Genomic DNA, 13,190 nt, shown 5'->3' with positions numbered 1-13,190 from the left:
ACTATCCCAGGGTCCACAGGATGGAGAATAAAATATGGATTAGATTGGATTTACTGGTAATCTACTGTAGAAATATTATGACTAGTAATGGAAAAAACTGTGGCACTGATCTGGAGAATGTGGACACAGAAGTTGCTGAGGGGAGGGAGAAGGAAGAAGAGATGTGATGTGGGAGGATTTTTGGAACTTGGGTTGTCCTAAATGATACTGCAGGGACAGATGCTGGACTTCATATATCCTGCCATAATCCACTGAATATACTGGGGGAGAGTGTAATCTACAATGTAAACTATAATCCATGAGGTGCATCAGTACTCCAAAATGTATTCACCAAAAGCAATGAATGTGCCACAATGATGAAATAGGTTGTTGATGTGAAAGGAGTGGGTGGATGAGGTGTAGGGTGCGTGGGAAACTCTTGTTTTTTTTTAATGTAACAATTTTTGTGATCTATGTATCTTCAAAAATATGATAAAAAATAAATGCTCAAAAATAATAATAAAAATTGAAAGGGGGGATTGTCTTGGATAAAGGCCTGCCAGCCTCAAATACCCAGGAAAAGGAGATCTGTATCCTGAGTAACAGAAGGACAACCAAACTCCTGTAAACAGAGAAACACCTAAACAACTAAAAAGCAAATGTCCAAGACAAGACAGAGGTCCAGAAAGACAGGGAAAATCCTACAATCTATATTTGCTTGGACAGGCTTCTCAAATAGGAAGACTGAAGCTCAAGAATATCTTTGTCTTATATCCAGCTAGTTGCAAAACCCAAAAACAGCCAACCAAGCTGTAAATCTGAGAGTTAATATTTTAAATTATTAAAATCCAAAGTGTGCAAAAAATAACACAAAACAAAGAAATGATCACCCATCTAAAGTGTGCAAAAAATAATACAAAATAATATGAAACAAAGAAATGATCACCCATCTGAAAGGATGAAATACAGAAAACACCAATAAAGAGAATGAGAATGTGGACATACTGAACAAAGTCCTTAAAAATTATCTTAAATGCTGGACAAATATAAAACGATCTCATATACCCCACACCCCACACCCCCCACTCCTCCCACATTGACAACTTCTTTCATTAGTGTGGTACATTCATTGAACCTGATGAGTACATTTTGGAGCATTGCTACCCAGTATGGATTGTACTTTATGTTGTAGTTTACACTTTCTCCCAGTCCGTTCTGTGGATTATGGTGGAATATATAATGTCCTGCATCTGTCCCTGCAATATCATTGAGGAGAAATCTAAGTTCCCAAAATGCCTCAATATCACACCTCTTTTTCCCTCTTCCTACCTTCGGTAACTCCTGTGGCCACTGTCTCCACATCAATGATAAAATGTCTTCCATTGCTAGAGTCACGGTACTTCTATAGCAGAATACTAGTAAGTCCACTCAAATTCATATATTATCTCTCCATCCTTAGGACCCTAGGAAGGCAATGTCCAATCCTCCTCTAAATTGAGAGAAGGCTTAGAAACTCTTATATTTTTAATGTAAAATTCTGTGTGATCAATGTCTTTTTAAGAAAAAGAAAAGATAATAAAATTAAAATTAATAAATAAAGGATATCGGACTTGAGAAAAAAGTTCTAATGGAATAAATTTTGCCTTCTTCTTGCCTGCTAATTAGAAAAGTATTTAACTGTTTTTTTAATGACTCCCTGCTGTTGTTTGAAGACTTCCATCTATTATTTGTAATAAAAACCTCTGTCAAAAAAAATGCTGGGCAAGATGAAGGAAAACACAGAGGAAAAACTAAAGAATATCAGGAAACAATGAGTGAATAATATGAGAGTCTTATAAAGAGATAAAATTTCAGTAAAGGAATCAAGCACAATGACTAGAGTTGATGACCATAATAACTAAAATGATAAATGCCCAGGTGTTTCAAAAGCAGACTGGAGCTGGCAGAAGAATCAGTGAATTTGAATAAAACACTTGAAATGAGTCAGGCTGAGAAAAAGAAAGAAAAAAAACGATTATTAAAAATGAAAATTACCTAAGACAGCTATGAGAAACTATCAAAAGCATGAATACATGCATTATGGGAGATGCAGAAGGAGATGAAAGGAAGGAATAGAAGGAATAGTCAAAGAAATAATGAGAAAGAACTTTACAAACTTAGCAAAAGTTGTGAATATACACACCCAAGAAGCTCAGGAAACACCAAACAGGATAAAAATGAAAATATATATATATATATATATATACCCCATCATATATTGATTGTACTAATGATTGCAAAGGACAAGGAGAGTGTTTTGAACCATAGAGAAAAAAGCAAGATGTTACATAAAAGGGCACTCCAAATAGGTAAAGCACAGTTTATCATCAGTCACCTTGGAGGCAGTTCTTTGAAATATTTATAAAGTGTTGAATGAAAACAACTTCCAGTCAAGAATTTTACATATGGTGAGACTCATTTTCATAAATGAGGGTGACATAAGTCATTATTAGGTTAATAAAAGCTAAGGGACTTCATCACCACTATACCTCTTTCAAAAGTAATTCTAAAGAGAGCTGTTCAGATTGAAAGGAGAGGACATTACACAATTGCTCAAATCTTCATAGAGAAATAAAGATCTGTTGTAATGGGAACCATTTGGTAACTACTATTATCCTTGTATTGTATTGTTTGATATGTAACTAGACTTTGTACTCTCAACATTTGCTAACATGCAAATACATAGAAAGTAATGATAAATCTATGGTTTTGGAAATACAATGTACAAAGATATAAGTGGTAACAATTTTAAAACTGAAAGGGACTGAAGGGTTTATTGAAAAAGAATATGTGCATGATATTGAAATAAAATTGGCATCAGAAAAAATATGATTATTTTATGTAGTAGTATGTTAAATTTTAATCCCATGGTAACCATAAGAGAAACTGATAAAACATATATTCTCGTAAAAATGAGAAGGGATTAAATATGGTATAACACAATAAAGGAAATAAATATTAAAATAGGCTTTAGCAGAAGTGAGGAAAAAAACAGGTATAACTTATAAAGATTCTATATCAAAATTATAGTAGAAAGTCCTCTATTATCAGTAGTGACTTTAAATAGAAATGGATTAAACTCTCTAGTCAGAAGGCAGATTAAAAAAAGCATACAGGGAAGCAGACTTGGCCCAGTGGTTAGGGTGTCCTCCACCACATGTGAGGTCCATGGTTCAAACCCCGGGCATCCTTGACCCGTGTGGAGCTGGCCCATGTGTAGTGCTGATGCGCACGAGTGCTGTGCCACGCAGGGGTGTTCCCCACATAGGGGAGCCCCACGTGCAAGGAGTGTGCCCCATAAGGAGAGCCGCCCAGCACAAAAGTGCAGCCTGCCCAAGAATGGTGCCACACACACGGAGAGCTGACCCGACAAGATGACACAACGAAAGGAAACACAGATTCCTGTGTCGCTGACAACAACAGAAGCAGACAAAGAAGAAGGCATAGCAAATCGACACAGAGAACAGACAACGGGGAGGGGGGACAGGGAAGGGAGAGAAATAAATAAATAAATAAATAAATAAATAAATAAATAAATAAATAAATAAATAAATAAATAAGCAAGCATACAAGAGACTCACCATAAAGTCAGAGATACAAATAGCTTGAGGGTGAAAGGATGGAAAAAGTATATCATGCAAGTAACAATGAAATGAGAGATGGGTTGTATGTACTACTATTGGTAAAATAGACTTTAAGTCAAAAGCAAAGATGGTCATTATATGCTGACAAAGGAAATAATTCAACAGGAATATATATATGCACCTAATGACAGAGCTCCAAATTACATTTAGCTAACACTAACAGATTTGAAAGGAGAAATTGATGATGGTGTATTAATATTAGGAGACCTCATCATACCACTCTAATGGACAGAACACCGAGTCAGAAGATCAATAAAGAACTAAAGGGTTTAATGTTACACTAAGCCAGCTACACCTAATAGACATACATAGAATTCTGCACCCAATGAAAATAGAATAAATATTCTTCTCAAGAATACAAGGACAAGTCTCAGGATAGACCATATATTAAATAAAAACAAATCGCAATATATTCAGAATATTGAAATCATACACTGCATATTCTCTGACAAAAATAGAATGAAGCTGGAAATCAATAATAGAGGGAAAAATGGAAAATGAACAAATACATGGAAATTATATAAAACACCACTAAACACCCAATGGGCTAAAGAAGAAACCAAAAGTGAAATTAGGAAATACATTGAAGCAAATGAAAGTGAAAATATAACATACCAAAACTAATGGGAATCCACAAAGCAATGATGAGAAGTAAATTTATAGGCCTAAATGTTTATGTTAAAAAGAAAAAAAGACTTCGAATCAAAGATCTAAGCACACAACACTGGAAGAACTAGAAAAGAAGAGCAAACGAAGCCCAGAATAAGCACAAGAATGGGGAAAAAAAGATTAGAGCAGAAATAAAAGAAATAGGAAAAAAACCAGCAGTACATACAGACTCAACAAGAGTTGGTTCTTTGAAAACATCAATAAAATTGACAATCCTTTAGCTAGAATGACTAAGAAAAAGAGAAAGAGAGGATACAAATAATGAAAATAGAAATGAAAAGGGATTCATTACTTCTGAACAGGTTTAAATAAAAGTGATTATAAGAGGATACTATAAACAACTGTATGCCTATAAGTTAGATAACCTAGACAAAATGGGTAAATTCTTAGAAACACACAAATTTCCTACATTGACACATGAAGAAATAGATCTGTACGAACCAATTACTAGTAAAAACATTGAATCAATACTCAAAAACCTCCCAACAAAGAAAAACCCAGGACCAGATGACTTTACAGGAGACATCTGCCAAACTTTCCAAGAGATTTAAGTACAATTCTGCTCCAAATTTTCCAAAAAATTGAAGAGAGGGAACACTCTAACCATTCCATGTCACTCTCACTCCAAAGCTGGATAAAGAAACCACAAGGAAAGAAAACTGCAGTCCAATATATCTTATGAACTTAGATAAAAAATCCTAAACAACATACTAGCAAACCAAATCTAACAGCATATTAAAATAATTATACAGCATGATGAAGTGGGATTTATCCTTGATATGCAAGGTTGTTTCAACTTAAAAAAATATATGAATGTAATACACCACATTAACAACATGAAGGAATAAATCTCATGACCATCACAATTGATGTAGTAAAAGCATTTGACAAAATACAGCACACTTTCTAGTAAAAACACTTAGAGCACTAGGAATAGAAGAAGTCTTCCTCAACATGATAAAGGCACATATGAAAAACCCACTAATATCCTATTTAAAGATGAAAGAATGAAAGCATTCCATCTAAGTTCAGGAATAATGCAATGATGCCAATGTCATGAATGTTATTCATCATATTAGTGGACATTCTAGCAATAATAATTAGGCATAAAAAGAAATAATTGGAAAGGAAGAAGTAAAATCCCTATTTGCAGTTGATATGATCCTATATACAGAACATCCTGAAAAATCTACAAGCAAGCTCCCATAAAAGTTGTGGTGTACAAGATCAATATTCAAAAAGTAGCAGTGTTTCTATATACAAACATGAACAATCAGAAGAAGAAATCAAGAAAAAAAAATCAACTCACAATAGAAACTAAAAGAATCAAATATCTAGGAAAAAATCTAACCAAAAATGTAAAGGACTTATACACAGAAAACTACAAAACATTTCTAAAATAAATCACAGAAAACTTAAGTAAATGGAAATTCATGGACTGGAAGACTAAAATCATTTAGATGTCAATCACACCCAAAGCAACTTATATATTCAACACACTCCCAGTCTAAATTCCAAACACCATTACTACAGAAATGGAAAATCCAATCATTAAATTTATGTGGAACACAGCTAGAGCCATATTGAATAACAAGTTGAAGGATTCATACTTCTTAATCTCAAAGCTATTGTATTAGTCAGTCAAAGGGGTGCTGATGCAAAATACCAGAAATTGGTTGGTTTTTATAAAGGGTATTTATTTTGGGTAGGAGCTTACAATTAGCAGGCCATAAAGCATAAGTTACTTCCCTCACCAAAGTCTATTACCAGGTGTTGGAGCAGGATGGCTGCTGATGTCTGTGAGGATTCAGGCTTCCTGGGTTCCTATATTCCTTGGGCTTGCTTTTTTCTGGGTTCAAGGTTCCTTTCTTCCTGGGACTGGCTTCTGTTTCTTTTGTGAGCTTATTTCCTGGGTCTTCAGCATCAAACTCCAACATCAGAAAAACCACAACTCTTTAAAAGAAAATAAAGAAAAAAAGAAAACCCACAACTCTGTTCTTCGCTATGCTTTTTTTCTGTGAGTCTCCACCCACCAAGGAGTGGGGACTCAATGCCCTAATCATAACTCAATCATACCCATGTACAGATCAGATTACACACATAATCCAGTATCTATTTTTGGAATTCATAACCAAATCAAACTCCTACAGCTATCAACACAGCATGGAACAGGCACAAGAAAGACAAATAAAATTTAGTACTTAGAAATCAACCTTCACATATATGGTCAACTGATTTTTGAGAAGGGTGAAAAGACCACTTAATTGTGAAAGAGTAGTCTTTTCAACAATTGGTGCTGGGAAGCCTAGAACTCCATTTGCAAAAAAAGGAGAACTCTTACCTCACACTTTATAAAAAGTCTACTCAAAATGGATCAAAAACTTAAATAGAAGAGGCAGAAGTATGAAAATCCTATAAGAATCTGAGGGAAGCATCTTTAGGACCTTGTGTTAGGCAATAGTTTCTTAGAATTTACACTCAAACCACAAGCAACTAAAGGAAAACTAGATAAATGAAACCAATGTTAAAAAAAAAAATTCCATCTTGAAGGACTTCATCACAAAAGTATAATAAAAACCTACATAATGTGAAAAAATATTTTGAACCACATATCCACTATAGGCTTAATATCCAGAATATAAAGAAATCTTTCAACTTAACAACAATCAGACAAACAACCTAATTAAAAAATGAACAAAAGATTGAAGAGATTTCTCTCCAAAGATATACAATCGGAAAGAAAACACATGAAAAAATTTTCCTACCGGGAAATGCAAATCAAAATCAAAATGAGATTACATTGCACACCCTTTAAAATGACTGCTATTTAAAACTGGAAAATAACAAATGTTGGAGAGGATTCAGAAAGATAGGAACATTCATTTTTTTTGCTGGTCACAACATAAAATCTGTAGCTGCTGTGGAATACAGTTTGACAGTCTCTCGGAAAGCTAATTATAGAAGTACCACATGACCTGGCGATACCATTATTAGATCATACTAGATATATATCTAAAAGAATTGAATACAGGGACTCAAACTGACATATATTGACTGTAATAGCAGCATTATTCACAGATTCCAAAATATAGAAGCAAGTCAAGCGTCAAACTGATGAATGGATAAATAAAATGTGATATATACATATAACTGGGACATTAGGCAGCCATGAAAATGAATGAAGTTTTGATACAAGTGGCAACATGGATGAGCTTTGAAGACATCATGTTTCATGAAATAAGCCAGACAGAAAAGGACGAATATTGCATGATCTCAATGATTTGAAACAATTAGTATAAACAGACTCATAGGATCAGAATATAGAATCATCAGGGGATGCTGGAGGGGTAGGGAATGGGAAGTTAAGACTTAAAATGTGCAGAGTTTCTTTTTGGAACAATGGAAATATTTTGGTATTTGTTGGTGGTAAAGGTAGCAAAACTGTGTGAAGGTAATTAACAAAAATGAAATATATCTTATGTGATTAAAAGGGGAAATGTTAGATTGTTTATATGGTAGCAGAATAAAAATTTAAAAAAATACTGTAGAAGAGGTTTTCACAACTCTTTCGAAATTCTGAATAATTTTAAAATTATTAATATTGCAAACATATAAAAATATGTTTGTCACTTTGATCAACCAAAGTAAAATGATTGTCATTTTGCTACAAATTTATAAATAAAAAAATAATGTATTAATGAACAGAAAAGACACACTGCATGTACAAGATGAGAAGTTAGTCAAAATGTGTATTAATAAAAATCAATACTTATCAAAGATATCTCTAATTGAAAACAAAAAAGGAATTGTAATAAATATAGATTCTAGGCAATATTGATTTCAGAGAAAAAATAATAATACAGCAATTTATATAGACATTATACCTGAAAAATTAAAATTTTAATAAAAATTTAGGATGTGGAAAATATTTTAAAATTAGAGTAAGTATCAAACAGTGATGAACTGTGAAAAATTGCTAATATTTTTCTCTTAAAACAGACATTGGGCTTTATTTTAATCTTTCAAAAGTTATTTAAGAAAATGAACAAATATAATTCTATAAAGAATATCTTAATATAAATTAAAAGAATGAAAATCACTGGAATGCAAAAGAATATGTTTAATAACATTGCTGAAATTTAAAATAAAAAATATTTTGTTCATTTTCATTGGAAAATGAAGAAAACATACATTCTTAAATAATTATTAAGAACACAAGAAATTAGAACTGCAGTTCCAGATTGCTCAGAGGAATTTTTAAAATGAATTTTAAGGAACCTAACTGTCTAAAATATTTGGATTCACTTTCAATTCTTAGCTTTACTAAATTTTTTTAAACAAAGAGTTAGTAATTTACCAGAAGAACACATTTCTTTTTCAAGAACATACCAATCTTATAGAAATAAGGAGAAAGGAAGTGATTTTTCTAAAAATCAAAACAAATAAACAGAGAAGCACTAAGTACAGACGCTTGTTGGCACATCACAGAATGGTTGTATTTTCAAATGAAATTATTAACTGCTAGACACAAAAGAGGTATAACTGTATGCAGATAGCTGACCTCATGAATTTACAAAACCTCAAGTCTCAAAGCAAAGATAGATGAGATTCTTGATTTCCTCATGTACTATGAAAACCTTTATATTCCAAATTTAAAAACAGAGGAATACAAAATTTCTAGTGATAGTTGAAACCAAAAGCTGCAGAAGAAAAAAGAACATGAAAAATTGTGCAAATTTATGTAATATGTACATAAAATATGTAAGATTAGTCTAGAAGACCATGAACAAACTTTCAAAAATGGCTAGGATATTTCTGTTTTCTTTAATAATATAAATACATTTGACATTTTCTTCAATGTTCACAGTCAATTTTTTCTATAATATTCTATTGCAATTTTTCTTTGCTTTAAGACCAAACATTAAAGGGCTGTTTTGCTTTTTTAGCTGAATATTTGTTTACAGATGAGAACAGCCGTGAGTATTTGTGAAACACCCATGAAGATTTTTATAACAAAAGTTTTATATAATCCAAATTTTGCAAGAATTTAAGTTTTTATAAAAGTGATAAAAATTTATTAGTACAGCATTAAATTCTTTCTGTAGAACCTCAGATTTAATTGATATAATAATTCTTTGGATTTAGAATTAAAATATACCTTGCACAGTTGATGAAAATTTATGTAAAGTTCCAGGGAGTCATTAAAAGCAGATACTGAATCTAAACCATGGATTGTCCAGTCCAAAGAATCATTCTTTATGACAGTGCTATATGTGTTTCTACAAAATAAACAGAAAGACTTCTGAAGTTACAATCCATAATAATTGTTTCTGACATTGGAGCATTTATAGGAATATATATTATACAATTAGAAAGATAGGACAAATACTTTTTGTGCATTAATTCCCCCAAAACTGCATATATTTAAGCTACAAGTTTAACACACATTTCAGAGCCAGCAATTATTTTGTAGATTTCTAAAAACATATTCCTGGAAATGTTCTGAGTTATGTGTGTTCATATACTGTATAGTCCAACAAAAATGCAAACTAATTAATGGATGCTTGTGTATTTAGAGAGTGACCAAGTGAATACCCAAATAGGAAAGAAAAAATGATAAATTTAATTGTTCAGCATCACTGTTATTTCAGTTGAGTGGAACCCTGTCTCTTCTGTATGACTCTAATGAGAGCAGTTTTCACTTCTTTGTTCCTAAGACTATAGATGAGTGGATTCAGCATGGGAATAACCATAGTATAAAACACAGATGCCACTTGATCTCTTCCAAAAGAGTAGGACTTCTTTGGTTTTAAATAAGTAAAAATTGTAGTGCTGAAATAGATGGTGACTCCCAAGAGGTGGGAGGCACAAGTAGAGAAAGCTTTGCGCTTTCCTGAAGCGGAATTAATTTTCAGGATTTTAGACAGAATAGACACATAGGATACAGATATTGTGATAAGAGACACAATTGCATTAAAACTAGAGAAAATGATTATCATGATTTCAATGTCATGAGTGGCAGTGCAGGAGAGGGCTAAAATTGGGGTTAAGTCACAGAAAAAGTGGTAGATTATATTGGAATTGCAGAAATGTAAACTGTTCATGAAAAGAACATTGATTAATGATTCAGTAAAACCAATCATGTAGGACCCAGTGATGAGGAGGTGGCAGCGTTTGTTGGACATGACTACTTGGTAGTGAAGAGGATTGCAGATAGCTACATAGCGGTCATAGGCCATTGAAGAGAGAAGGAAAAATTCAGTGCCACACAAGAAGACAAAAAAGTACATCTGGGTGAAACAGCCAATGAATGAAATGCACTTGTTGGAAGTCATCAAGTTCTCTAAGGTTTTAGGTGTGATGACTGATGAGTAACTGAGGTCAAGGAATGACAGGTGACTAAGAAAAAAATACATGGGAATGTGAAGCTGGAGATCCAGGCGAATTATCAGTATCATCCCTGCATTTCCCAGCATGGTCAGCAGGTATATCAGGAGAAATAGCATGAAGAGGCCCCACAGGATCTCCTCAGATTCTGTGAACCCAAGAAGGATGAAGTCAGGCACATTTGTTTTATTCCTAATTGCCATTGCATTCAATTATTGCAAACTGTTGAGAAAGCACAGGAGACACTTTGTATAAATGACTTCAAAATAACATTTGCTTTTATGAATGATTGGGCATTTTTAAATATTAAATTTAGCTATTCTTGAAGTTTATAATAAAGAGTAGTTTACAAAATATATTTGAAAAGAATCTCACTGCCAAATATAAATTAGATGTAAATTGTCATTGTCATTATGTGATAGAAAATCATATATTTTGCATAATTAAAATGAATTTAACATTGGTATAAATACTTCTTTCATATACCTATTATTCAAGATTAAAGTATTATACCATAATTATTGCTATTGTACAGTTTTATTAATAAAAAAAGGGCACAGAGAGTTAAGTAACTTACCCAGTCACAAATATTCAGTTGTGGTGGCTCTGTGATTCTTTCAAGATTATTTGTGTCCAGACATCATGCTTGTAATGCACTCTATTCCTCCTTAGAACTAATTTTAGAAAAACAGAAAAGGTACTGGATTTTTAACAAATAATTATATATTTAAGCATCATTTCCCATTCTTTTGAATCCAATATTATTTAATATAAATGACAGATTAGAAATTAAAACCTTAGGCTACTTACTGGGGGTATTACTATTATATAAAACACACTAGAATTAATTTTCAGGAGATGGGTTTTTGACTGATTATGTAATATCAAAATTCTTCCAAAATTATATTTTCATATATGTATATTGCTTGGTGGCTCTGATTCCATCAGTTCTACATTTCCATTCCTACAAATACTGGCATTACTTAGGCAATGGTTACATGACATGTATATTTTTCTAATAATATCCCAATATTCTTTTAGATAAGCTAAAACACATTACCTTTGTGAGTATTATTTGTCATAAGTTGGTGAAAAGCTATTTTCAGCATTATCTGTATGGAAAAAGTCAACCTCAAGTTTCTCACAAATAAAATATGCAAACTAAGGATTTATATGATAAAAATGAAATTTATATAACAAAACATTGTAATCCTTTGAGATAATTTGTTTAATTTTTTTGTGCATGCATATCTGTTTTGTTCTGAGGTAAAATGTATCAGTTTAAAATGTTTATTCAGATCCCGGTCATATAGAAAGTTTTCCTGGAAATTATGTGTCACAAGTATACCAGGGAGCTACTGTGAAGAGAAGCATGGACAAGTATCCCTTCCCTTTCATGTGATAAAGCGACAGCACCTCTTGTTTTGAAGATCACTGATAATGCAACATTTGGTCATCTCTGGGACCAATTTCCAAGGTAGATTTCCTGGAATGTTTCCAAGGATAAAAAATCAGGGATTAATGTATCCATGTTATGTTTGTAACAGAGAGTTGCCTTCCCCATAGAAACCACAAAATGTTGAGCATCATAACTTGATATTCTTACTGATGCTTTAATTTATGACTGGGTAAGAGAGAAACTATTTCTAGGCATATACTTACAGAATCTGTGGCTGAAATGAAAGATTGTTAACAACCAGGGATGGAATAGCACATTTTTCACAGTGACACATTTTTATTTTTAAAAGTGTGACATTATCATGGGAATAAACATTGTTAATTGCAACAAAAATTAGAATGCAACAATTTTCAAAGGAGAAAATGAAATTCATTCCTACACGTTTTTAATCTCCAGACCAATTTTTTTCAAATACTTTCCTTTGTGAAGTTAATTCTTATTTTTACATACACTTATATATTTATATGTTTATTTCACTGTTTTTTTCAGTAACATTTTGATTGTTCAAATTATACACTTTAACCTATGAGTATTATCTTTTGTAAACCCCATTATTTCAAGTATTTTGCATTAACTGGTGAAGCAATATTAATTTCTTTCTGGGAGTGTGCCCCAGCTGATGAATGGCACCAAAAGGAAAGTGTGGTGGAGATTCACCATTCAGCTTTGGCAGTCTCATCTAATTCATATACACAACAGAAGTATTCTTATATTGAGCTAAAATAATGTTTAGGCACCTTGTTTTATTATATTCATGTAAAGCCTTTTACTTCTTTTAAAGAAAGATGAGAGAAGAAAGTAAAAATCAATGCTGAGTTGAGTATCATTTTATAATTAATTTAATTGGCAAAGCCTTGTTTCCTCTCTATATAACCAGGTGAAATGTCTTCTGAAAATTACATTTATTAATAAAAATTAAATCAATTTTATGCACCATTGTGCAACTTATACAAGAATTTCTACTCCAGAATTACAGAACAGAATTTGATGGGGTAGAACAAGGTGGTTAAAAT

At 32.4% G+C, this 13,190-nt stretch overlaps 1 protein-coding gene across 1 annotated transcript; it reads right to left on the bottom strand.

Moving 5' to 3' along the window:
• Positions 1 to 9,973: 9,973 nt before the first annotated feature.
• LOC101412824 (olfactory receptor 8H1-like) lies at positions 9,974 to 10,921 on the bottom strand. The gene has a single exon (XM_004466640.1). It carries the CDS (start codon positions 10,919 to 10,921, stop codon positions 9,974 to 9,976), a length of 948 nt encoding a protein of 315 aa, XP_004466697.1.
• Positions 10,922 to 13,190: the final 2,269 nt, after the last annotated feature.

Source organism: Dasypus novemcinctus, chromosome 10 (genome assembly GCF_030445035.2).
Source record: "Dasypus novemcinctus isolate mDasNov1 chromosome 10, mDasNov1.1.hap2, whole genome shotgun sequence".
NCBI lineage: Eukaryota > Metazoa > Chordata > Mammalia > Cingulata > Dasypodidae > Dasypus > Dasypus novemcinctus.
The sequence above is the reverse complement of the archived record's forward strand: the minus strand, read 5'-3'. Positions and strand labels throughout refer to the sequence as shown.